At 53.4% G+C, this 26,904-nt stretch overlaps 2 protein-coding genes across 12 annotated transcripts in view; one reads left to right on the top strand and one right to left on the bottom strand.

Annotated features, from left to right (window-relative positions):
* The window catches only part of Nprl3 (NPR3 like, GATOR1 complex subunit), a 35,488-nt gene extending 19,387 nt beyond the window's left edge, over positions 1-16,101 (top strand). For 5 of the 11 annotated variants that reach the window (XM_078024363.1, XM_078024358.1, XM_040278464.2 and 2 more), the window contains 9 exons: positions 505-570; positions 660-783; positions 5,413-5,550; positions 6,977-7,133; positions 10,899-11,005; positions 11,445-11,574; positions 13,637-13,826; positions 14,488-14,680; positions 15,248-16,101. In XM_078024363.1, coding sequence (XP_077880489.1) covers positions 505-570; positions 660-783; positions 5,413-5,550; positions 6,977-7,133; positions 10,899-11,005; positions 11,445-11,574; positions 13,637-13,826; positions 14,488-14,680; positions 15,248-15,413 — 1,271 coding nt within the window. In that variant the 3' untranslated portion in view covers positions 15,414-16,101. Of the gene's footprint in view, positions 1-504; positions 571-659; positions 784-5,412; positions 5,551-6,976; positions 7,134-10,898; positions 11,006-11,444; positions 11,575-13,636; positions 13,827-14,459; positions 14,681-15,247 lie in introns of those variants that run through there. The other 6 variants (XM_021725408.3, XM_078024359.1, XM_005323674.5 and 3 more) reach the window with 2 other exon arrangements.
* Mpg (N-methylpurine DNA glycosylase) lies at positions 16,032-23,749 on the bottom strand. The gene is given in 5 exon segments (XM_021725410.3): positions 16,032-16,109; positions 16,111-16,478; positions 19,137-19,341; positions 22,139-22,369; positions 23,507-23,749. Coding segments are annotated over 5 exon segments (1,080 nt in total). The 5' UTR covers positions 23,735-23,749; the 3' UTR covers positions 16,032-16,061.
* Between the last annotated feature and the right edge of the window lie 3,155 nt (positions 23,750-26,904).

Genomic DNA, 26,904 nt, shown 5'->3' with positions numbered 1-26,904 from the left:
TCCAGGAGCCTGGGGCTATCCGCATCTGGGTCCCTGATGCTGGACACTGTTCTGGTGTTTGGATGCTGGCGCTCCACTGAGATGGGGCAAGAGCACGAAGACTGTGGCTACTCTTATGAGAAGTGACCTTGGTAGCCATTTTCAAATGATAGCCCCTTTGCTAGGTAGCCTGCGCCTAGTTGGAGCATTCACCTCTGGGCTCTCCTTAACACAGAAAACCAGCCAGAAGCTGTGTGTGAGAGCCTGGAGGTGCTCTTGCTGAGGGGGACAGTGGAATTCTGGTCCCACCTTGGTTGGTGGGTTCCACTTTTTTTCACCCATGAAGAAACTGGCTCAGTGGACAGAGCTGGGTGGGGCTGGCTGTGCTATTTCCTGCTCTGGGAGTGTCTGAGGGCAGCAAACACTGGGGGGCATCAGGGAAACCCTGCACCATCTGATTACATTGGTGGTTGAGCACCAGCTCTATTAAATGTGGACCAGCATGACATCCATTTCTTCTGCAAGGTCTTCTGTCTGACCACTGCTCCTGTGGCCCCGAGATGTTCCCTGGCTCTGAAGCTGCAGCGAGAGGTGTATACCCAGCTACCATCCCTCCTAGAGCTTTGCCTTCCTGCTCCTGCACCTGCAGCACCCATTCACATGCTGCCTTGTCACTGCAGGGCCCACACAGTGCCAGCACAGTGCCCGGCAGATGCTGCCTGGCACACCTTTCTGCGCAGCACGGGTGGGTCTGGTGCCTCTGCCTGCCCTGCAATTGTGGCCTCCTCCTGTCTCCTCCTCGTGGTGAGCAGCTATGGTTGATGTAGGGCCCTGCGTTTCCTCCCTACCTCCCTCCCTCCCTTCCTTCCTTCCTTTCTTCCTTCCTCTTAACCACTTAGAAGGGGCACTTAACCACTGGGCCACATCCCCAGCCCTTTTTTTTTTTTTGTATTTTATTTAGAGACAGGGTCTCACTGAGTTGCTTAGGGCCTCACTAGTTTGCTGAGGCTGGCAATCCTCCTGCCTCAGCCTTCTGAGTTGCTAGAATTACAGGTGTGCACCACCACACCCGGCTCCCTGTATGCTTTACATGGCTGCTGTGACACGTGCTGCTCAGTCATCTGTGGATGTCATTTTGTGCTTGTGCCTCATTGTCCCTGAGGTGGATCCTGGAAAGCATCACACATGGTTGATGTGTGCTTGATTTGCACTTGCACCAGCGGCAGCATGCCAGGCGCCTCTTTCTGGATTTGCCAGGGAGCTTGGTAAATTTTTCAGTTTAAATTATGGAGAGGTGGTGAGTCTTCTTGCATGTTTGAGTTGTCTCATTTTCATTTCTCTGAGTGCTGTTTGGATCCCTCACCTGGTTGGTAAATGCAGGTTTCTTCAAGGGGGAAGCAATTGTGCTCTCTATGACCCGTTGGACTTGCACTTATGTCACCTGGTAACCTCTGGGTGAGGGCCTCCCTGTGTCAGAGGACTTCAAAGCATCTGCAAGCAGCCATGCCACATTCTGACTAGAGCAAGACCTTTGAGGTTGCACAGGTGTTTTCTTTGTGGCAAGAGAATGGCTGCCCTCTGGTCTTGAGTTGGCTGAGCTGGAGATCCCTTCCTTGGAAGTTGGTGGCTTGTTCTGAGTGGGAATCTGAAACACTTCCAGCTTGAGACTGAAGCACAGGAAAACCTGTGGCTTTCTGTTTCTAGAGAAAGAAGGGAAGTGGTTTCTTAGGTTTGGAGTGGGGATATTGGAACTTGTCCACCAACTGCTTGTGTGACTGTAGTGCCACAGCTCAGAGCGTCAGGTGGCCTGGGCCACCTGGGGGGCACAGTTTTGAGGAGCACACACACATTCAAGGTTCAGGTGAGAATGCTCAGCCCTGGTGTTCTTCCCTTGACCAGGCACCCTGTGTACTGGGAGTTCTGGCCCTGAGTCCTGCCCCAGAGATGCTGGGAGCTGCACTATGCTTACGGGAGAAGTTCCCACCCCCACTTGGTGCCTGCATAGCTCTGGAACTGCCTGAGCATCCTCTGGCCTGTTGTCCATCCTCATCTTACCTGGTCCATGGTGGGTCTTGAGACCATGCCCATAGGAGAGGCTGCATATAGAATCAACCAGGTAGCTGAGAACACAACACAGCTCCTTTCTTCTGACAGTGGCCTTCTACCAGATCCCCGGGGAATTTCTCAGAGCAGAATTTAAAGACAAGAAGCTGTGAGGCTTAATGAGACTGTGGATCTGACTGGGGCATTTCAGAGAGACTAGTCCCGAGTCTATGTCTTCATCCAGAGCTAGGGTTGTGCTATAACTGGGTAGCCTGGTCATCTTGGTCATCTCTGGGACCTGCTATGCCTGTGAATCTAGGCTGGGAGTGTGGCTCCCTCAGGAGGCCACCCTGACTGTTCTAGCACATGCTTCCCTGGGGAGTGCTATGACCTCAGTGAGAGCGTCTGCTTTGTTCATGTGACCACTGGATTGTGTCCCCCAGGAGGGCAGGGACATCCCTTCAGTAGCAGTTCTAGTGCTCAGCATGTGGAGGAACACTGCTCTTCCACTGTTGGTGGAAGGAACCTAGAACAGCAGGAGGGACAGTGATGTGGAAGTATCCTATGGAGTTCTCTCAGACACAAGGGCCTGAGGTGGACCTGGGAGGGCAGAGCCTGGGGACATTATGGGGGCCTGGCTAGATAGGAGGCACATGGTGTTGGGCCTCACACTGCTGGTTTCCAGAGCAAGGCCGGCCTGCACAGGAGTGTGTATTTCCTGTGCATGGGCTTCTGTATGACGTCACCAGCTGGGCTCTCGCAGTGCGCTTATACTTCTTGGGTTGCACAGTGCCCCCCACGTGGAGCATAGCCCAACCTGAGTATGGGGCCAGAGGATGCAGTGCTTGGGATAGCGTTACAGGTCTCTGTCCTAGGGTAGGAACATGACCAGAATGAGACCACAAAATGACCTTTGAATTGTTAGGTTGGGAATTGGCATCCTCTTCCAGATGCTGAGCGTGGAGGGGGTAGGTTGGCTTGGGCACACCCAACTTGGATGTGGAAGATAACATGTTGCCTTTGCACAGTCATTGCGTGGGATGTGGGGCTGTGGCAGGATCATCTATCTCTCCTTGCAGACTGGGCTGGGCCGTCCTGGTAATGTGAGAGCTGGATAAGCCTGGGGCACTGTGTTTTCAGCCAGACCATTAAACACCCTGAAGATAGAAGTACAAGCTAAGCAGCAAGCCTTTTAGGACCTAAACCATGGGTCTGTTCTTGAAACTGGGCTTTCAAACCAGGGACAAACTTTTCTCTTCCCTCCTCCTGGCAGACTTCACTGAGGCTCCTGACTCCCAGGAGTTGGAGGCTAGAGTCCACAGGCCCTTTCCTAGTACTGTTGTCCCCTGGCTGCTGTAGAGCTTTGCCTTGGGTGCTTCTGGCCATGGCACTGTGCCCCACATTGCAGAGCTTGGGACTTGTTAGTCTGAAATGAGCAGCTTCTGTGCCTGGTGCTCAGAGGTGCAAGGTGGCTGCAGGTGAGCAGATGCTCAGGAGAATAGAGTTGAGTCCACGTGGAAATCAGGGCACCCACAGAAGCAGGCCCCATGCCGTCAGCAGTGTAAGGTGGCCAAACCTGTGTCCCAGATTTCCTTGCACCCACAGTGGGCACTTGTCTGGCTCTCCCGCCCCAGGCCCCTGCTCCATGCACGCATCTGTACCCTCTTTCTCCTTCACCTGTCTTGTAGCTCTATAGTGTTTCTCACAGCTGTGCAACTTGTTTATGGTCATGTTCATCTTCCTCAGTGCTGCTGAGTTTGAGCCCCCAGAGTGCAAGGCTGTAAGTAGTTCTGTCCTCTGAACAGTGTGGGAAACAGTTTTTGGTGCCTCAGCACCTCTCAGGTGGTTGTCACCTGTGTGCAGCATTGCTGAGCTCTTTGAGCAGGAAATAGCAGTGAGTGAAATGGTAGGAGTCTTGGTGTTCAGTTTTGATTCTTGGTCAAGAGCAACCATGAACTACTCTGGTGACTGTGGCAGGAGGAGCCAATGTTCAAAGCCAGCCTGAGCAGCTTAGGGAGACCCTGTCTCAGAATGAAAAATAAAAAGGGCTGAGGATGTAGCTCAGTGGAAGTGTGCCCCGGGTTCAATCCCTAGTACCACTAAAAAGGAAAGAAAGAAAAAAGAAGAACTTTTTACTTTCACCATCTGACCACCATTGAAGTGGAGGAGTCTGGCCAGTAGTTCCCATGGAGTTGGCCACTGAGCAGCCAACTGGACCTCCTTCTTGCTCCTCTCTCCTGCTGCTGTGGATACTGAGATCCTAACTGTTGTTTACTCACATTAAGCAGCTAACACCTGGGTCCCCTGGCAAGTCTCACACAGTGTCATTTTTGATTCCTTAAGAGGCCAGGCTGTTCCTCAGGATTTGACATGAATGCCAACCCTGTGGAGAACCTGAGAGAGAAACTTGAGCTATTGGTCTGTTTCTTGAGGATTCGGGGACAAGGCTGTAAGAATGTTCTACAGGTGCCAGGAGGGGTTGTGGGGCTGCCTACACACTGGCCATCTCAGCTCTAGATGCTAGTGTGTTCCAGAGATCTGAGGGGCTTTGTGCATTCTGACCTGGGGCGGTCTGAGCTCCTTACCCCTCCTGGAGCTGCTGATCTGGAGCCTCAGCACCTCTCAAGTGATTGTCACCTGTGTGTAGCATTGCTGAGCTCCACACTTAGCTCCATGTAGATGTCTTGGCTTAACCCCAGGGGGAGTTAGAACCAGCAGAGCAGGTTGGAGGTGATGGGAAAAGCACTTCTTGGCTACTCTCCTAAGTGGAAACAGGATGGAAGGCCCTGTCTCAGTGGGTGGTTTGGAGAACTGTCCTGAGCTTTGCTTCTGTTTGAGAACTGAGTTGTTCCATAGAGGGACACAGGAGGGCCATTGACTTTCACCTCAGCCAGGTCAGGATGGAGCCCAGGGAGCATCTTCCCCAGGTGCTGACACATCCCACCACTATAACTTTCTAGGAACCTTGACATTCCCTCTCATACTCACTTCTCCTCTTGGGACACAGCCTACACCCTGCCTGGCAAACCTGTGAGGGCCAGCACCATTTTTCATGGCAGGCCCCTTCACAGGATGGACATGCTGTGTGTGCCAGGTAGGCAGGCAGGGGGCCAGGTTAGATGCCCTAGAGGTAGAAGAGGCTTCCATTAAACCCTAGTAGGCTGAGTGGGCCACAGACACCCCTTTTCTAGTGAGAGATGCATCTGTGTGTGTTCCTAACAAGCTTTCTTACATGCACTGAAAAGATGCTTTCTGGTCCATGAAGTTTCCCCCTGCAGTTTCCTCCACCCAGCAGAGCAGTGTGCTGGGGCCATACTGAGTCTGGTGCTGTGATTTGTGCATGCACTTAGAGTGTTGCTGTGTGAACAGTCCTGGCTCCACTCTCTGCAGCCTGTGCACATCTGGTGTGGTGCGGCTTCACATCAACAGCTGGCTGGAAGTGAGCTTCTGTCTACCCCACAAGATCCACTATGCTGCCTCCAGCCTGATTCCCCCTGAGGCCATCGAGCGGAGCCTGAAAGCCATCCGGTGAGAGCCCTTCCCTGTGGTCACCACCTGAAGCTTTGCCTAAGACTTGTTCCAGAAATTCTCTTTTCTGAGCTGGGTGTAGTGGTACACACCTGTAATCCCAGGGACTGGGAGACTGAGGCAGGAGGATTGCAAGTTCAAAATCAGTCTCAACAATTTAGTGAAGCCCTAAGTAATTTAGCAAGTCCCTGTCTCAAAAAACAACAACAACAAAAAAAAACATTAAATCTATTTTCTGGGTGTGGTGTTGATGCAGGTAGTCCCAGCTACTTGGGTGATTAGTGAAACCCTATCTCAAAAATTTTAGACACATAGATAGATAGATAGATAGATAGATAGATAGATAGATAGATAGATAGATAGATAAATGGGGCTGGGGGTGTAGCTTAATGGTAGAGTACCCCCTGAGTTTAATCCCTAGTACCGCCAAAAAAGAAAAAAATATATTTTCCTCTAAAAGTTGGCAGGTAGAATTCTGCTCTTAGTAAACCATGATTTTGTGTCCAGTTCTGTTCAGAAATGACCAACCCCTCTCCCCTGGGCCTCCCAGCCAGCCAGGGTGAGTGGGCCTTGATGGGCTGTGTGGCTGAGCATGAGGAGGAGCCAGTCCTGGGCCAGGGCAGATGTCATCTCATGGTGACGTGGATCCCACCTTCTCAGCTACATTGATTTTCTCTGAGGGGTGAGCTAGACCCAGTCTTGTGGCCCAGGCACACATGCGCCTACACCAAGTCCCCTATTTCCTTGAGTACTATCTAAATAGTAAAAGAAACCTGGGGGCTGGGGTGTGGCTCTGTGGTGGAGCACTAGCCTAGCCTATGAGAGGCTCTGAGTTTGATCCCCAAATAAAAGAAAGAGGAGGAAAGAAACCTGGTATGCTAAGGCTGTAGCTTAGTAGTAGAATGTGCCTTGTGTGCAATCCCAGCACTACCAAAAAAAAAAAAAAAAAAAAAAAAGGAAGGAAAAGAAAGGAAATCTGGACGTATTCTTGAATGGTTGGAAACCAGGGAAAGCAAAGCACGCCTGGACCCTCCCCATCCCCATCGTGTCCCAAGTGACGCCTTCCCTCTAGTCCCTTGCTAAATATATTTTTAGGTAGTTCTATTCATAGTCTGTGGAGAGGATTTTGCTTTTCCCATGTTTGAGACCATTTACTTAGGAAAGATTCTTTGATTCATTCAATCAGTAAACCTGTGCTGGGCACCCCAGAAGTAGAGTATGGCCCATCTCAGTTTTGGTCTAATTTGTTTTCTCCCGAGGGCAGCAGTGAGCCTTGCAGATTTTTTATGAAGGCTCCTGGACACTGCTGCCCTTCTCTTTGGTTCTTCCCTCATCCCACTTCTCCACAGTGCAGTGAGTTCCAGGTGCCTGCCTGGGGCAGGGGCCCTGTGATTCACAGGCCCACTGGCATGACTTTGCTTCTCAGACCCTACCATGCCTTGCTGCTGCTCAGTGATGAGAAGTCCCTGCTGAGTGAGCTCCCCGTCGACTGTTCCCCAGCTCTGGTGCGGGTGATCAAGACCACGTCTGCTGTGAAGAACCTACAGCAGTTAGCCCAGGATGCTGACCTGGCTTTGCTGCAGGTAGGGCCTGGGGGACTTGGATTGCATGCAGAGCAGGCAGCCCCAGGGTGGTGGTGGGAGGCACCAGGAAAGCAGGTTGCTCACTATGCTGCCTCCCAGGCCCTCTCTTCAGCTGAGAGCTATTGCATTATATGCCCTGACCAGGCTAGTTCCTGGGGTACTTGAGGTTCTGACATCTGAGTCTAACCTAAGTTTTGGGTTGACTTCTTTGGTCTCGAATGCAGAGAAATGGAGGTGAGCTATGGGAGGCAGGAGGGAGGAACTCCTAGCACTGGGCAAAGGTCTGGAGGACAGGACGCAGGGCTGGCTTTGCAGGGGTGGTGGCACATAGTGCACTTGGCCAGTGCATGAAGTCTCCCAGAGGCACAGGAACAAGTGCGTGGGACATGAGGGCAGAAGCTTGTACACAGGCCTGCCATGTGCTGAGCCAGGGCCTGAGCTGTGGCCTTCACACTGTGTACGTTTATGCTGCCTCTTCTTTGTATGAGATGCCACCCTCTTGCTGGGCCATACACTCTAAGGGAGGGACCCTCAGCCTTGGCCAGGGTGGATATGATTGGAGTGCGGGCGGGGCACAAGAAGAAGCTGGTAGGCAAGGACCCAGCTTTTGATGGGGTGACATTGGCCAGGGCCATGGGAGAGGACTGGGAGTGCCTGGTGTTGATATGCACCACATGGCCACCAGGGGGCAGCAGATGCCAAGGCTAGGCCACTTGGGCTCTGCTTGCCCAGGTCCCTAAGCTCAGCTTGGCCTATGAAGCTCCTGCAGTGACATTTCTGCCTATTTTTTTCCCCAAAACAGCATTTCAAATTCTCCTTCATTGTGATTCTGGATGTGCTCTGTGTGCCCTGACCTTTATCTGCTTTGCTAGAGCACGCACTAGAGTCTGGCTTTGTGCTTCACTCTGGCTCCTGGACTGGACAGGACCCAGTGAGGACCGCATCCTGTTCACCCATGTGGTCTCACCATTCCCACACTTGCTGGACAGGGCCAATCTGGGGAAGACTGAGGCTTTGCATACCCTGTTTTAAGTGCCGAAAGGAGCCGGGCACTCAGTCTTCACTGTGATGAGCCTGCACCTCACCCTTTCTTGCTGCAGCAAGGCTGTGTGGAAACCCTGAGGCCAGCCCTAATGGCTCACCCTGCCAGCCTTTAAGCAGGGTGCCATGCCCCCAGGTGGCGCTAGTTCTTTGGGGAGCATCTTCCTCAGGTGTGAATGTCACAAAATGCTTTATCATCACTCATGCTCCATCTTAGTACAAATAGTGTTCAATGGTAAAAGCAGTATATTCTTACTCAGTTGGGCACAGTGGCCACACCTGTAACCCTAGAGGTGTGGGAAGCTGAGGCCGGAGGATTGCAAGTTCTAGGCCAGCAACTTAGTAAGACTCTGTCTCAAAATAAAAAATAAAAAAGGGGCTGGGGTTGTAGCTCAGAGGTAGAGCGCTTGCCTTCCACATGTGAGGCATTGGATTTGTTCCTTAGCACCCCATAAAAATAAATAAACAAAAGTATTGTATCCATCTACAACTAAAAATTTAAAAATAATAATAATAAAAATTTTTAAAAAGACTGGGAATGTTGCTCAGTGGTAAAGCACTGCTGGGTTCAACCCCCAGAGCCAATAAATAAGTAAATAAATATATTCTCTATTGAAAATTGAAATGTTAGGGGCTGGGGATGTGGCTCAAGCAGTAGCACGCTCGCCTGGCATGCGTGCGGCCCGGGTTCAATCCTCAGCACCACATACAAACAAAGATGTTGTGTCTGCCGAAAAACTAAAAAATAAATGTTAAAAAAAAATGTTACAGGTATTACAGAAACAGAAATTGGAAGGAAGTCCCTCTAATCTAATATTCCAGAACCTATAGATCTAATATAATCTAATATTCCAGAACCCATAGATCCATCTAGTTTTTTTTTTAAGACAGAGAGAGAAAGAGAAAGAGAGAGAGAATTTTTTTTTATATTTGTTTTTCAGTTTTCGGTGGATATAATATCTTTATTTTATGTGGTGCTGAGGATCGAACTCAGTGCCCCGCGCATGCCAGGCGAGCGCGTTACTGCTAGAGCAGTATTCCCAGCCCAACCCAAGATGGGGTCTGTATATATTGCCCAAGGTCTTGAACTCCTGGGCTCAAAGGTCCTTGTGTTTTGGCTTTCTGAGTAGCTGGGACTATACGTGCTTGCCACTGTGCCCTAAAAAAAAAGCACATAACTTTGAAATAAAGTTATGGTCACATTGTATATTATTTGTTTTTTTTTTTTTTCCAGTATGGGGAGTTGAACCCTACCACTAAGCCAATCCCCAGCCCTTTTATTTATTTATTTATTTTTAAATAGTTTTTTAGTTGTAGATTGACATAATGCCTTTTTATTTATTAATTTTTATGTGGTGCTGAGGATCAAATCCAGTGCCTCAGACATGCTAGTTAAGCCCTCTACCATTGAACCACAACCTAGCCCTATTTTTAATTTTGAAACAGAGATTCACTATGTTGCCTAGTCTGGCCTCAAACTTGTGGTCCTCCTGCCTCCGCCTTCTGAGTGTATGTTCCTTATGACTGACTGAATATTGACCCTCACAGATCTACATCTGAACCCCAGCACCTGTGGGTGTGGCCTTTTGTGGGACTTCACAGATGTTAGGATGTTAAGGATCTTGAGATGGGGAGATTTTCCTGGTGGGACAGTAATGTAATCACAAGGGCCCCATTAAGCAAGAGTCAGAGTGACCATGGAGCCACCAGCTGAGGGACACTGGCAGCTGGAGGAGGCAAGAGCAGGTTCTGTCCTGGAGTCCAGAGGGAGCGTTGCTGGGGTTCTGGCCCTGAGACTTCTAGCCTCTGGCATGGTGCTCTGCTTGTAGAGATGGCCTGGAAGAAGCAGAGACCAGGCCAGCTGCTGCAGCAGAGAGAAGAGTGGAGACAGAGAAAATGGGCAGCTCTGCATTTGGGTTGAGAGAAGAGGGCAATGATGGGCCTGCTGTTTCCTCCGTGTTGATACCACTGGGGGTCCCATTTGCTGAGCTGAGTAGATATGTCCTCTGCAGCACAGCAGGCCTCTGTCCAGGTAGGGGTGGTTCAACACACTGGAGGCCCACCTGCCCCAAGGACAGAATGTATCCAGGGAGACACAGGCAGGAGCACAACTGTTGCTCTCAGACCTCTCCTCCATGAGAAGCTGGGGTGCTTGAAGTTCCTGGAAAGGACTCCTGATATCTGAGGGCCCAGAAGAACAATGTGGCAGGATGTTCTCTAGGGGAAGGTAGGGCCCACAGGAACGAATCTGGGGCCTTTGGATGTGCAGGGGTGTTAGGCTAGTAACTCCACATCTACTCCTTCTTGGGGAGCCGAGCTGGGGTACTGGTGGGTGTGCGTAGGGCTGTGCCTCTGCTGGGACACCCAGCCAAGCCCCCTGCCTCGCTGGATCCACCTGTACTACCCAACATTCCAAATGTCCCCATGCTCTTGGGCTTGAAGCCTGGGCCTGACAGTACTGTTCCTCAGCAAGAGCGCGGCAGCACAGGGTCTGGCCAGGAAGTGGCAGCAGTAGATAGTGCAAGCAACAGTGATGAAAAGGCTCTGGTCCCAGGAGACACTGTGGGACCTGCCACCTGGTGGGAGGTGCTGCCCAAGTCAGGGAGAGGACTTCAGGGGCCCTGGCCATAGGGTCTATGCTGCATGAGCTTTGGACTAGCTTCTCCAGAGCAGAAAGACCATAGTATCCTAGGCCTGGTCCTCCCAGCCATCTGTGGCCTGCAGGTGTTCCAGCTTGCGGCTCACCTGGTGTACTGGGGCAAAGCTGTCATCATCTACCCGCTGTGTGAGAACAACGTCTACGTGCTATCTCCCAATGCCAGCGTGTGTCTGTGAGTACTGCCAGTGCCCATGGCGGGGAGGGTGAGTCCCGCCAACCCTTCTGGGGATGCTCCCTGGGCTGCCAGGCTCCAGAGGCACTGGAGGCCTCGAGGCTAGGCTCCCACTCCCACCCAGTGACTGATTTCAACTGTGCCCATCCTGATTCTGGTCTGGCTGGCCCTGCCTGCATCAGGGCCACTTCCTCCTGACCAAGATCAGAGAGGGGTTTGGGGTAGCCGGTGCCTGTGGCTTCTGCTACCCCTTAAGGGCAAGTGCCAGGACTCTGTCCACCTGAAGGCTTGCCCAGCTCTGCCGTGTCACCTTACATTCATTCTGTCCTCACAGCGGCTGGCCCACCCAGCACAGATTTCCTATTGCCCACTGAGGGCCTGTACTGAGGGTGCTGCCCACAGGTCTGCTGTGCCCACCACTGGACTCGCCTATCCCCAGGTATTCCCCGCTGGCTGAGCAGTTCTCCCGCCAGTTCCCATCCTGCGACCTGCCGTCCATCCTTGCCAAGTTCTCTTTGCCTGTCTCCTTGTCCGAGTTCAGGAATCCCCTGGCACCCCCTGCGCAGGAGGTGAGTCGTGGCAGCTGCAGGAGCTGTAGACCCTCAGTGCTGCTGCCGTTCTGCCTTGTTTTGGGGGCTTGCTGTTGCAGGTGCCATGTGGCAGGTGAGCACTGGCTGTCTGGGGTGCCCACAGATGGAAGGTGTCCCCCCCTCCAAGTGAGTTGGCCTCTTGCCCACTTCCCTGGGTGTTCAGAGGGGTCCTGTGGCCACTGGGCCTGGAATCTTCTTACCCAAGGGTCCTGGGTTGGGTGTGGGGAGGCTTCCTCCTGACATGGCAGATGGTATGTGGCTTCCTATGTGGACTGTAGGGTGTCACTGTTCATAGGTGCCAGGCAGGTTTGCCCCTTCACTGGTCAGATGGGATAGGACAGGTGTCTGAGATAGGCTGGGTGTTCTCAAGGCTTTCTTTCCAAAAGCCAAGTATTTGTTTTAGTTAAATCCAGATCTACCAGGCAAAACTCGTGCTTAAAATCAAGCCCTTTCCCTTCTCAAATTGTGAATGAGAGTAAGATCCTGGTGTTTTCAGCTCATTTAGACGCTGAGCGTGACAGAGCTCTAAATACCGTCTTTCATGGAACATGGTTTCTAGGAGCCCTGCCAGCTTCTTCCAGCTGAACAAGACACTCTGCATCTGTACCCTGCCTCCTCCATCCTAGGCAAGGGCTGGCAGTGCTCCCACCCAGCAGAAGCTTCTCAGTATTGTGTGATGGGGTGGGTTTTGCAGGTCATTCCCTAGGGGCTGCCCCAGACTCTGTAGGGGCTCAGGCGGAGCCAGGTTTGGTTCCCTCAAGTCCCTGGGATGCATGCTCTAGTGCTTATGAAGCCCCTTGCTGTTCTTTCTTTTTTTTTTTTCCCCAATACTGGGGATTGCACTGGTACTCCACCAGCAGCCCTTTTAATATTTTATTTTGATACAGGGTCTTGCTAAGTTGTCCAGGCTGGCATCCAATTTGTGATCCTCCCACCTCAGCTTCTGAGGTGCTGGTATTATGGGTCTGCAGCACCATACCTGGCCCTTTATTTCTTTTTTTTCAATATTTCCTTAGTTCTAGATGGACACAATATCTTTATATATTTATTTTTATGTGGTGCTGAGATTGGAACCCAGTGCCCCACACATGCAAGGCAAATGATCCACCACTGAGCTACAACTCCAGTCCCCCTTTTTTTCTTTTTTTTTTTTAATTTTTATTTTCTAGTTGTAGTTGGACATAATACCTTTATTTTTATGTGGTACTGAGATTGAACCCAGGGCCTCACATGTGCTAGGTGAGCGCTCAACCGCTGAGCCACAATCCCAGCGCCCCCCCTTATTTCTTAATTTCACTTTAAGTTTATATATTTTGCAGTCCTTTTGAGTTTTGTTTTTTTAAAGGATTAGCACATACATTCCCCCCATTCCCCTCCCAACCCTAGCCCAGGTGACCCTAGTCAGCAGTTCCTTGCAGGCCTTCAAGGAAGAGACTGTCCATATATACACCTTGCTCTGGGTCTGGGACCTGCACAAGGCACATTGCTCTGTTTTAGGTCCAGCCACAGAGGGCCTGGCCTGGACCTGTTATATGGTGAGAGGGGCACTGGCTCCACCCGGAGCAGGGGACCCTTTCCTGGCTTCCTTCTGGGTCTACTTGTGTGTCCAGTGCAGACTTCAGGTGTATCCAGAAAGAGGACTTTTTGCCAACAACCTCTTTCCAAACGGTGTCTGGGTTTGCCCAGGGATGGACTGGCTCGCTAGGACCAGCAGCAGCGCCCAGTTATCTGAGGCTGAGGGAGGCAAAACAGAGATGGTTCTAGCTCAGAAAAGGGAGGGTTGCATCCTAGGCCCTGCTCCTTCGCCAGACACTAGCACAGCCCAGGTGTGTGGTAGGAGCCAGTGTGGTGTGATTCAGGACCTCCCTTGGGGCAAGTAGGCATTGCAGAGCTTCCCAGCAGCTGTGGGCTCTTTTTTCTGAGATGGGGGGCTTTCCTGCCAAGGACTCAGCACCAGAGTATGCTGAGCCGTTTGGGGCCATGGCCATAGGAGGTTGGCGCTGGGATGGGGGAACTGGCCTTACCCACTGCCTGCCCACAGACCCAGCTCATCCAGATGGTGGTGTGGATGCTGCAGCACCGGCTCCTCATCCAGCTGCACACTTATGTCTGCCTGATGGCTTCCCCCAGTGAGGAAGAGCCCCGCCTGCGGGAGGAGGACGTCCCCTTCACTGCCCGGGTCGGCGGCCGCAGCCTCAGCACACCCAACGCCTTAAGCTTTGGCTCTCCAAGTAAGGTTTCCTCACCTGGGTCATCTGGAGACATGGGGCGGCAGCTAGGAAGTGTGACAGGTACCTCCACATGGCTGCACATATGTGTGTCTGCCTCCGTGTCTCCCGTGGAGACCCTTCCTGTCTTCTCTGCCCACCATGGCTATCCTGGGCCTCTCTAGCAGGAGCTTGCTGGCCAGGAGCAGCCCCAGCCTGGGATCAGAGCAGAATTTCACTTCACCAGGATAGTTGAAACCCCTGTGCCTGAGGGCCCATGAGGAGACTGTCTGTCATGGTCACTTCTAGGAAGATCCCTAAAGGTGGAAATCCATTGCCAAGTGCTGGGCCCCAGGTTAGGGGCAGGCTATGGGCTTCATGCGAGGACCTTGCCTGTACAGGTGCTCCATCTTCCAAGCTGGGTGAGGTAGTAGGATACCTAGACATGCCTAGGGATACAGGGGGTATGCCATGGACTTATTCAGGGTCCTTGGGCTGCTCCCACGTTCTAGGTCAGACCCATAAGGGGGAATGTCACACCTAGGGGATGGGTGTCAGCCAAGTTTCTGGGTAGGGCAGCTGGGGAACCAGGAGGAGCCCTATGTGTGTCCCTAGGTGGGGGCTGGCTCTGCCCTCACTGCTCCCTTGGCATCCTAGAATCCACCCTGACCTGTACTGCCCACAGCCAGCAGTGATGACATGACCCTCACCAGCCCCAGCATGGACAACTCCAGTGCAGAGCTGCTCCCCAGTGGGGATTCACCACTGAACAAGCGGATGACGGAGAGCCTGTTGGCCAGCCTGTCAGAGCACGAGCGGGCAGCCATCCTCAGTGTACCCGCTGCCCAGAACCCTGAGGATCTGCGCATGTTTGCCAGGTGGGGGCTGGTGGCTGGGTGGAGCTGTACAGAAATTGGAAGGGGCATACCTCACATGACATGTGCCAGGGTGAGATGGCATCTCAGCACTGTCACTGAGGTCTGGGGCCTATATGCCTGTCTTTGGAAGTATCCCCTGCAAGTTCTTACCTGAGTAGGACTTGGCAGGGATTTGCCCAGGATGCCTGCATCTTATAGGCCTGACAGCCTGTCCCCCAACCCTGACTGGAGGTGTGTGGTTTCCTGGGAGAAGTAAGGCTGCCAGCATTAAATGTGAACCACACTCTAGACCCTGGAAAGGACCATCTGCAGCCTTGCTTAGGGACTCCCTGCTACAGCAGCATGGGAGAATGGAGCCTCTGGCAGCCTCTTTCTCGCTCTGGGGTACAGTCTTCAGTGGCTCTAGATGTAGACAGCTGTGCTTGTTAGGACCACTTCATGCCCACTCCTGGTCACCAGGGACTCCAGTGGGCGTTGGGTCCAGGATGTTGAGCTAACCCCTACCAGTGTTTGTCAGAGGCCTTCGGGGTGCGAGCCTTGTCTCGGCTAATGCCACCCCTCCTCCAGGCTCCTTCACTACTTCCGCGGCCATCACCACCTGGAGGAGATCATGTACAATGAGAACACTCGGCGCTCCCAGCTGCTCATGCTCTTCGACAAGTTCCGCAGTGTGCTGGTGGTGACCACCCATGAGGACCCTGTCATTGCCGTCTTCCAGGCTCTGCTCCCATGAGCCAGGCAGAGAATGGGGTGTGAGGGTGGGCACTGCATGGGTGGCCAGCCCTGGCCTTACTGAAGGCTTGCAGAGCCCTTGTCCTTATCCTTACCACAGGCACCTTGGTTCAGCAGCAGCTGTGAGGCCATCATCCTCTGTGCTCTTTTAACTCTCACTTGTCCTTGCAACAGCCTTACCATCACCAAAAGCTGAAGGGTGCCTTCTAGACTCGCATCTGGTGAGGACTATGTCCTTACACATGCACATAGGCTGTTTTGATCCTCATCCTAGCCCTGGCCATATTTGCGGTGACCTTGCCCCACTTTGTGTGCTATCCTGAGGGATATATTCCTTCCTGCCTTCTGATGGTGTCAGCATGTGTGGCCACCTCACCCAGCACCACCTCTGTTCACCATGCACTGCATCCCTCCCAGATAGCTACGATCCTCTCCTGGCCCAGCCTCACCACAGCACCACATAGGTCACCCTTGTGGTGGGTGGCAGCTCAACTTCCTGCCAGGACCCTGCCCCAGAATGTGCATGTACTGTGTGGCTCTCCTGTTGACCCTAACCCTGGAGGAAGGACTGACTTCAGGCATGTGATGATCAACCAGGGGCTCTGTAAAGACAAAACAGTTCCCTAGTAGCAAAACATTTATTTAGTTTTTAAACAATTAAAAAAAAGCCTGAGTGGGCTCTTTGCTCAGGTCTGTGTGTTCTTCTGCTCAGCTGCTTTGTCCACCACACTCACCCATGGGCTGCCCTGGAAGTAGAAGCGCAGGGGCTTTTGGGTCCACTCCCCTGCGTTGCCAATGCCCACACGGGCTGCTGCCACCACGGCTGGTCTACTGGGGCCCAGCAGACCACACTCCAGCCACATGGCCTCGTCCTGGGCCAGGTCCCGCTGGTCAAAGCTCTTGTCAATAGCCAGGGCCTGGCACAGCTTAGAGGGACCGTTACAGAGCTCACGGTCCTTGAGGGTCCGGCTAAGGGTGCCTTTCCGGAGGTTGTTGCGGAGCTGGCGCATAGTTTCCAGACCCCCAAGGGGCTCAAGTGCTCGCAGTAGGACACAAGCGCCATCCCCTGTTGGACAGATAGACAGTTTGGAAGCAGAGCCTCCCTGGCCCTTGCCTTCCTGCTCCAGTGCACCTCCAGTGTCACAGTGCTGACATGGTTGCTCACTGCCTTCTGGGTCTGCCCCTCCCTGTGTCTAGACTCCTCTGCACACCTGCATCCACAAGGGAGCTGTTCCTTCTGTAGGGACCCCTTGGCTGCCACCACAAAAGCACATGCTTTCCCTTCATCTTCTTAATAACTTTATTTTCTTATGTGGTGCTGAGAACCAAACTCGGTTCCTCACGCAGGCTAGGCAAGCCCTCTATTACTGAGCTACAACCACAGCCCCTTTCCCTTCATCTTGTATTTGGTGGCAAGTGTGAGGCCCCAGCAGCTGGTGCTCCTGGACTGGCATAAGTCCCAGGAAGAGCCCAGATTCCTAGCCAGGCACTATGGCTCCCCATCTGTCTGCCACTCAGCAACCTGTTGGCCAAGCCTGGAAGATGGCCTGGGCACAGGATGGTAGAACAGCCGTGGCTCATGATTCAGTAGAGGAACTGTCCTCTACCTCTCGGTAAGCATGTCGGGAGATGTCCACAAGACCTCCCTTGGAGGTCTTCTCCAGCCCAGCCCTGCCCTGCCCCGTCAGTCCAGGCTACTTCAGGGACCCACCAAGAAGGCACAGATATCCAAATTCCTCTAGACCTGAATGTCTGGGAGGGCCCCTGTTATTACTGATCTTGGACAATGATGACCTGGATCCAGGCCAGGACTGCTCTGACCCTCCAGTAAAGCTGCTCACCTATGCACCCTGGACTCCCAGTCACCTGGGAGTCAGGCTTGGCCCAAGTGTGGCCAAGCTAGTACCCACTTTTGGGCCTTGGCCAGGTGGGTCTGCTCCCAGCCTCTGCTCTGCGTCAGCACTCAGGGCCAGTCCAAGTGAATGGAACTATGCCCTGCAGCAAAGCCTGCAACCAGCAAGTGCTGGGTTCTTGTGAGCCCCATAACCAGCCAGTTTTCAAAGAGATTCAAAACAAAGCCTGGAGGTTCCAGTCCCTCTGAGTCTTATGCTACTTCCAGCTTGCTATTTGCTCACCCTCTGTGCCCACCTTCACTTTTTAATTTTTTTGGCAGCGCTAGAGATTGAACCCAGAGCTTTGTGCATGCAAGGCAAGTACTCTGAGCTATATTCCCAGCCCTACCCTGAGTCATTTTTGCAGGAAGTAGGCAGACCCCTTGCTGAGCCAGAGCCACCTATAAAGGAAAAGCAGCTCAACCTCCACTCTGGCACACCTCTTTCCTGGCTCTTGCACAGAATGCACTTGAGTCTCACATAATGACAGAAACACCTTTACTCTCTTCTTGCCCAGCCTCCACCACCTCACCCCTGCTCTGCTGCACAGTGGCTCCAGCCTTGGCAGTCTGGCTATTCTCCTCCTCCTGAACCTGGCCCCTCTGAACTTCCATGTGCTGCCTCCACCTGCACAGGTGACAACCATATCCTCAGCCACCACTCTTATCTGGATGATCCTAACCCTGTCTTCACCCATGTGGGGGTCCTGCCCCCACAACCTGCACGTTCCTGGGGCATCTTGGTCACATGTTCAGAAAGGAATAGGTCACATCCCTGCCACCATTCCACTGGCCATAGCACCAAGCACTTCTCAGCATTTCTCCTGAGGCCAGCCCTCCCCTCCTGAGCTTAGTTATTGCTAACAAGGAGCTCTGCAACCAGCTCTCAGGAGTAATCATGGTTCTCCAGGAAGGGCTCCCACCCTCCTGGATAACTAATCACTGAGAGCTTTCCTCTATGGGGCTGGTCCTGCAGTCCTTGTGTCCCCCAGTCTCCAAGGCTTTTGCACTTGACATCCTTAGCTGTAGGCTCTGGGCAACCAAAATCCCCTCGTCATTGCACTGTCCAACATACATGGCCTGCAGCATGGCATACTGTGACCCCCTACTGTTTTCCCCAAACAGTCTGGTTGTCTGGTCAGCAGTGGCTTTGACAGGATGGTACTCTGAGTTCATCAAGGGCAGAGTCTACACCAGAGCCATACTCACAAGTGAGGGCTTCTCTCAGAGCACCAAGCCAGCAACTCCACTGTGACAACTCCACTGTGACAGAGGCTCCTGTGTGGTGAGGGCTGTCCTGTGCCTTATAGGGGTTCGGCAGCACTCCTGTTTTCAACCAGTAGATGCCAGTACCATCCCCAGCTATAAAATGACCAAAAACGTCTCCAGATATTGCCTAATGTCCCCTAAGGGGCATAATTGCTCCTGGCTGAGAACAACTGATCAGACCCCACAACAGGCCACTTGATAGGCTCCTGCAATTGCTCAGCTCAGCCCAGATTGATCTGTCCTTTGCTTCCCTACAACTTGCTCTTTCCACATCTACCCCAGTGCTCTTTGCCATCAGCTTCAAGCTCTGGGATCAGTGATAACCTCATGGAATCTGTCTGCTTTGCATTCAGGTGTGTCCCATAGCCTCTATCCCACAGGGGCCCAGTCCCATTAGCCAACCATGCCTTATCAATGCAGCCAGAGCTCCTGAAACCTGGACTTGGCCCTGGCAATGGCACTACCTTCCTCAAATGCCTGCCAACCCAGTCGTCCTGGGAGTCCCCCAACTACTAGCTAAGGGGGCTGTGCCAGTCCTGCTCCTTCATTGCCAACATTACTAACCTTGGCTAGAGACATTCATGCAGAAGTACATCCCATAGATAATGTACACATACAGGGTCCCGGGTTTCATGAACATGCCGCGGTTGCGGGTAGTCTGCCGGCCACCCCTTGAGTGGGCAGCTTCATCCTCTGGTCCCAAGTATGCCTCAGTCTCCACAATGCGGCCACGGAGCTCTGTGCCATCAGCAAGTCGCCGGACAAGGACCTGTGTGTGGGTAGTCTGCTCAGGGCCAGAAGGGATAGGGATACACCCACCCTGACAGTCTCCAGCCTGTGCAACCTCTCACTAGCTCAGAATGTGCCAGACTCAGCCAGGCCCTCTCACCTGGCACCTGCACCATGTCTCCTAATTAGATCCCAAAAGCCACCATTGAGGGGCTGGGGATGTGGCTCAAGCGGTAGCACGCTTGCCTGGCATGCGTGCGGCCCGGGTTCGATCCTCAGCACCACATACCAACAAAGATGTTGTGTCCACCAAATGAATAAATAATTAAATACTTAAAAAACAAAAACAAAACAAAAAAAATTCTCTCTTAAAAAAAAAAAAAAGCCACCATTGAGGCCACAAGCCCTATTAGATGACCACCATGTAGGCTGATCTTCAAGTCCTCCCTACTTCCTCTCCCATTTCCCTTCAGAGGACTATATCAGCACGAGGCTGGCCAGTGTGGAAGGCACAGGTTCCCAAGGGGATCCATACATGGCCTCCTGGGGGTATTCCAGAGCCTGTGGAGTGACCTTCCAAAGCAATCACAAAAGACCCTCACACTCAGCTCCCACCAACCGGCTCTAAAGCTTTTCTGAATAGCAGGACCAGCTGCCTGCAGTTCCCTAGCCTGGACCACTGTCTTGGGAATGGCCAACAGTTCTGCCCCTGTGCTTGAAGACCCAGACCTAGGCCAGACTCAATCACGGTTCACAGCAGAACTGCAGGGACTAGCCACATCTACAGCAACTGCCTCATCCTTAGGTCAAAGGGACCAGTTGGAAGGCCAGCCACCTTGAACTCAGGTTAGGGTCAACTGTGGTGCCTGAGGGTCAGTATCACAGGACAGGATGGATTGATGACTGTCCTGGAACCTAGAAATGCCCACAGGCATCCAAAGCACTGGGGACAGGAGTGAGTACCTTGGGTTTGGCCTGATCATCTCCAGAGGAGAGCTTTCCAGGACTCTGAGGAGGCCTGCCCCCATGCCTCCTGGCACCCTGGGGCCCAGCTACCCTTCTGCAGGGAGCACACCTTAGTTCTCTGGTACATGTTCCTGGGGGAGGCAGCACCCTTCTCAGCTCAGAGGGTGACTTATTTCATTAGCTTTTATTTCAGTGCTGGAGACTGAGCCAGGGCCTTGAGCACTCTTAAGCACTCTACCCGTGAGCTACATCTCCAGCCCTGAAATTAACCTTTTGATAAAAGTATGACCCTGCTGAGGGGTCTGCAAGGGCACCCACTGGGAGGTTATCGAAAAGGCTGTCCTCCCCGACCAAAGGGACAGAGGGTGAGCACCCTCTTCTCTGCTAGACATCTTCCTGTCCACCAACAGACTCTAGTAGGTATGATATAGGCCTAAAAGGAAACGACATGCCAAGGACACTGGCTAGAGGTGGATGCACTCTGATGCTAGACCATCAATGCTGGGGTGCACCTGCCCCACATAGTTTGTCATGTCATAAATGTTCAATATCTAAGTTACTTTCAGAAAGATCCTCCGGCCCTTGCAGCTGAAAGCATCTTCATGGGAACAGAATCTCATCCCTTCTCCACTAAGCTAGTTTTTTTTTAGCACCCGGGTTTTGTTTGTTTTTTGGTACCATGGATTGAACCCTGGGGTACTTAACCACTAAGCCACATCCCCAGCCCTTTATTTTTTGAGACAGGATCTTGCTAAGTTACTTAGGGCCTTGGTAAGTTGCTGAGGCTGGCCTCAATCTTGTGATCCTCCTGCCTCAGCACAAGGATGGTCCACGAGTCTGGAATCACAGATGTGCACCACCACACCTGAGTTAGTACCAGACTCTTGGTACATATTCCTGGGGAAGGCAGCACTCTTCTCAGCTCAGAGGGTGACTTATTTCATTAGCTTTTGTTTCAGTGCTGGAGACTGAGCCAGGGCCTTTCTTTTCTTTTTTTTACAAGAATTTTTTTTAATCTTTATTTATTGTATTTATTTTTATGTGGTGCTGAGGATCAAACCCAGTGCCTCACATGTGTGAGGCAAGAACTCTACTGTTGAGCTAACCCCAGCCCCAACACACTGGTTTTTCTATTAGTCACAGAAACTGGCTCTCTTGGCCATTTCAACCTAAAAGTAGGCTTGTTAAAGGACAAAGGGTAGGCCAAGGAATCTCTGGGACTTTGATACCCAGGAACAATACCCAGATGGTACTCAAGACAGACCTAGCCAAGACTCCATGGCTGTGCATGTGTGGTGACAGGGTACATGGCAGGCCACCCCAGGATGGTCCCTGCTCCACTTCAATATGTCCACCAGAGCCCAGATCCTGAATCTACATTGAGCCATAGGGGCCACTGGGCTGCCAGAGCTGCCACTGTGAGCCATGTGGTAGGAAGGTAGCTGTCCCAAGGTAATTTTGATGCTGGCAATCTGACAGTGGCTGCACAGTTCCCGTGTGTCTAAAACTATCAGAAATGTCATCCTGATGAGTGCTGATTGTCAGGAGACAAGGCAGGCAAAGGTGGCCAGCCCCTCAAAGATATAGGGCCAACAGTGTTATAGTACCTCCAAGTGACCTACCCTGAAGAGGTCCCAAGTAGACAGGGACTAAGCGTCCATGTCCCAGGTGGGAAAGCTGGCAGTGAACTGCTACTCTCCTTGCAAGTAAAGGAAGGAGGTGACAGCCCTCCTTCTCCCAGTGACCCCAGACAACTAAGATAAGGCTCTTCAGGGATCAGGATGGGAAAGCAGGGCCAGGTCAGGCTGAGAACAGTGGTGAGGGCCTCATGATGGCAACCTCAGCAGAGACAATATCACTGTTGATATTACCTGTCCCAGAAAGGCGCGGGCCAGGGGGATGGCTGGCTGGTCAAAAAACTCTGTTCCTAGCCGGGCAGGGTGGCCCTTTGGGCTGGAGAAATAGATGCTGCGCTGGGGACCCAGGGAAGAGGCTGGTCTCAAGTGGGGCTCCTTTGGGGAAGGCGACTGGGCTGTTTCCAGTGGGTTCTGCTGCAACTCTTTCTCTGCCATTCGCTTTTTTTGCCCCATCCTTCGGGAAAGCTGCAATGGGAAAACAAAAGTATCTGAGTAGGAGGCAACAGAAAACTATGTGGTGAAACAGGCCCTGGGAGTTCAAGGGCTCTGTCTGCCTCAGTTTTTTCATCTGCAAACTGTGGTACCGACCTTATGGGTTGCTCTGAGGCACAAACAATGCCAAGGCTGACATATTCAACCTCAAGTGATGACAGGCTGCTGGGTGGTAGGTGGACACTGCCCTTTGGGCCCTTCACACATGAGAGATGCACAGCCTTGTGACAAGGGCTGCAGACCTGGGAGGGGATGTCTGAGGCTGCAGAGAAGGAGCTAGGACCCTCATGATCCCATTTATCATGTTGACCCCAGGGAACCTTCTGAGTTTGCTTCTGGAACCCTGCTCTTTGTACCCAACCCTAGCCAGGAATTTACAGTGTATATATGCATGTGCAGGAATTTATGCATGCAATCTCAGCTATTAGGGAGGTATGGCAGGAAGACTCCAAATTGTGGGTCAGCCTGTGCAACTGAGACTTTGTCTCAAAATAAAAAGGACTGGGGATGTAGCTCATTGGGTAGAGCACCCTCGGTACCAAAAAAAAACCCCAAAAAACCAGCCCAGACTCAGACAGAGCTTCTTTCCTCACGGGCTGCTGATGGAGGTAAGACTCCTACTGTCCCAGACTTGTCTGGCCCAGGAGGCCCGTAACACACAGCTGGGTGAAAATGGGGCTGATAATCTGCCCAACTCCACCTCAAATGCTCAGCACGTGACCCCAGCCAGTCCCTAACTGCACTCTGCATTACTGCCCAGGGTGTCAAAATAAGGAGCAAGTGGGGCGAGAGGTCCCTTCCGCCATCACATGGCCGGGAAACCTGAAGACGCATCCTCAGCGGGTCTGGGGCCTCGGGAAGCTGGAGAGGAAGACAGCAAATGAGCGCGGGGCCTGGACGCGCCTTCCTGGGCCGCTGGTCTCCGGCAGTACCCTTGGCGCCCTGCCCCTCCAGACATCCATTATTTTTAACATCAGTGCTGACGTCCACGTCGGGCTGAGGCCACCAGTCAGCCGTGAATGGACGCTGACGTGACCGTCTCTGCAGCCCGGCCCACTGTGCCAGCTCGCCGTGGGCTCAGCCTCCGCTTCGCTGCGGTCTTGCTCTCACCCGCTTTGGCCCGTGGCCGGCCCCGCGGCATCTGGTCACTTGGGAGCTCATGGGCGGCGGGCTCGTTCGGGAAATGGAGGCTTCATCAGGGCCCGCGGGCGCGGCCGCACTCTCAGGAGTTCCCATGGGGTTCGGCCTCGCCGCCGCCGGGAGTCTACATCCCTGGGACCCGCAGCGCGCCCGCCTCCCGCCGCCCGGAAGCGCCAGCAGCTGGGCGGGGCCGCGCATGCGCAGTATGCACCCGGTGGGGGCGGCCGCGCCTGCGGAGGAGCAGAGTCCGGCCCAGTGAAGACTTCACTTCCCGCAGTCCCCGGAGGCGGCTGGGACCTCCCTGCATCTCTGCTGCCCCTGGTCGCCGACCTCCAAAGAGCCCGCCCCTACCAATAGTCATTACGCCGGGCAGCTGGCCTGGGCCCTTGAGGACCGGGTCGGAGCCCCTGCTTTGGGGCTAGGTCTGCACTATGGAGAGCGCGCCGGGAGGCGGCGGCCCAGTTCTCGACCCGGACTTGCCTACCCCTACTTCTGGGCATTTGAGTGTAGTGGGCAGGAAATGGACGCCTGGGCCGGGGCCGTTACAGCCGGTCAGAGGAAGAAAAGGGGGAGCAGCGGGATCTTTGTCTCTGTAGCGGAGCTCTCACCCCTCCGAGCCCCCAGGCATGTGGACAGTAGCTCGCCCACGTCCTGGGCGGGCCGATTGGAGAGTGGCCAGCCTCCTCAAGGGGTTGAGGCCAGGGCCACGGCTGTGGAGACCCGTGAACATCCGCCCTTCTGGGCGGCAGCTGCCCTATACACTTTTCCCCTCCGCATAACCCAGCGCCTGCTCCCCACCCTGCCTCTGGGAAGGGCAGTGCTGGACCCAGAGAGGGAACCCTCAGGGGCAGCTCCTACACCAGCATAGCCACCACTGCTCACTCTGCCCCTGTAGGGATCCTCTGGGTCTGCTGGGCCCTTATGCAGACAGTATCACCATCAACACCACCCCGCCCCGACAACCCACCTCTGTCCTGTAAAAATCCTTGAGGGGCCTGTTCTGAGCTCTGATTTCTGTGACTGTGACCTTGGTAACATAGGGGCCTCAGAGCAATTGTGTGCAGTGTGAAAGGTACTGGATAGGACAAAGGGATAGACCATGTCTCTTGTGACCCTCAGGTGAACAAGGCACTTGATATCCAGCTGCTTCTCTGTTGACCAGCTCAGGGGCTGAACTCTGACCCAGGCTGAGGCTCAGCCATCCCATCCCACCCCCAAGGGCCCCAACCGGGACTTCCTGTGGAAGGAGGGGCAACCTCAGCTTGCTGCCTGCTGGAAGCCACCCAGCTGTTTGTGGCACTGCTAGCTGCTTCCGGGGGTGGGGGTGGGGGCAATGTGTTATAAATCCCTGCTATTGAGGCAAGCCTGGATGTGACTCCCACCCCCTTTCCTCCTTATCCCCTGCAGCCATTCTGCCCAAAGACTCCCCCTTCCTGTGAGAACAACCCCCACAGCCCTTTCCCTTTCAATGTATGAGGGAAACTGAGGCCCCAGCTAGACCCCTCTCTCCCTGATGAAAGCATGGGGATGTGGGTGTTGTAGAAATCATGGGCATTCTGAAGGATTCTCCTTTCATCCTTTCATCCGGGATGAAAGAGAGGCTCATTCCATTTGGTGGGTAGCCTGGACTCTGCCCCAGAAGGAGGTGGGGCCTGCACCAGCATCCCACTTCTCCAGATGTTCTGGCCTGAGTGTGTGTGTGTGTGTGTGTGGGGGGGTATGCAGTCTCTCCCTCCCTGCCCCCTACTTCCTGGTTGTGGTGTAAGGCTCCCTCAGAAGGCTGGAAGTGGTGGGCTGGGCTTTCCCACTGTGGTTTGCAGGGCTGGCTGGCAAACTGGCCAGGAGGGAGAGGAGGTGGAACCAAGAGAGAGAAAGGAGCTTGGGGCCTCCTGTCCCCACTGTGCCCTGCTGCTTTGTTGGGGAAGGCAAGGATATCAGTGAGGATGCATGGGTGTTGATGCTCTGAAAAGGTTAAGGCTGGGGTCAGTGTTGGCATGAGCTGCTCTGCCCCCTTGCCCCTCCCCCTAAAGATTGTGGAAGGGTTGGAGCTGCCTCCAGCTGTGGGGGATGTGGCTGTCAGTTCCTGTTGGCACTAAAGGCTGTAGAGAAGAAGGTTCCAGCCTGACAGTCCCAGGAGCCCAGGACACTGGCTTAGTCTTCTGTAACTGAGACTAGCCAGTGAGTTCCTTTTCAGCACAGTGGCTGCCACCTTGACTGCCTTAAGTGGCCTTATGTCTTGTGGGCTTGGGGATGGGGGCAGTTCCTTGGGTACAGAGGGCAGCCACTGGGCAGGTCAAATGGGGTTTGTGTGGGCTGCATCCTCCCTTCCTAGGAAGGGAGTACTGCCAATGATGCAAAGCCCTGAGCCCTGAGCTTATAGGACCCTCTTGCCAAGCCCAGGGTCAAGGGGAAGGGGCAGCTGCCTCATAAATAGCTTATGACTTCAGGCCTCCTGCTAGCCTGGCCCACTTCCGCCGCCTCCTCAAATAGCCAGGCCCTGGTCCTAAGCCCATTCCTGCATCTCTGCTTTCCAGGGAGGGGCAGTTTCTTTTGATCTATTCAAGGGCCCTCCAAAGCCCAAGGGCTGGCCCCCTGGGGCGATTACTTGTGGCCTGGAGGCTGAACTGAGGATTCCTGTGTGGCTGCCAGGATTTTCTTACTGGTCAGTGTCCCCACCCCCTCATGTCCTGGAGTGAGCTCCATAAGACCTGGGTGGACAACAAGGCTGGTCCATCACCAGAAGGCTATCCCACAGCCTTGGGTATGTTAGGCAATTGCAGCTGATTTCCATTTCTCCAGGGTGGATCAAGGGGAAAGAGAGGGGCCAAGGACTGGGATTCCATTTAAGGAGCCTCTCCACCAGAGTATAGGTCAGTAGAGCAGACATGAGGCAGAGCACATGTGTGTTCAGACACATGTCTAGGTGGCTTGAACACATACGTGTCCACCTTACTTTGCTCATGCTGTCCTTCAGGTGCCCTCACTCAGGATGCCAAGGTTGGTCAGTCAGCCAGGGGATTCCTGGACATGGATGCTGAAATAGGGATATGCCTGCAGGGCTGCTCCTGATATGGAGTGGGTAGAGAACAGGTTTGCAAGAGCGGCTGCTGCAGCTGGGGTTGGGAAGATGAGGGGTGTTGGTATACACCTGTAATCCCAGTGGCTCTGGAAGCTGAAGGAGGACCATAAGTTCAAGACCAGGCTAGGCAACTTAGTGAGAGACCACCCTGTCTCAAAATAAAAAGTGCTGAGGATGTAGCTCAATGGTAAAGATCCACTGGAGCTTGGGAACAGAGACATCTCCTGGGAGTGAACACAGAGGAAAGCTCCTTACCTGTTGCTGGATGTACATTGCCTTTTGGTGCTCT

This window comes from Ictidomys tridecemlineatus, chromosome 10, assembly GCF_052094955.1.
Source record: "Ictidomys tridecemlineatus isolate mIctTri1 chromosome 10, mIctTri1.hap1, whole genome shotgun sequence".
NCBI classification, from domain to species: domain Eukaryota; kingdom Metazoa; phylum Chordata; class Mammalia; order Rodentia; family Sciuridae; genus Ictidomys; species Ictidomys tridecemlineatus.
This window is presented reverse-complemented; position numbering and strand designations above follow the sequence as displayed.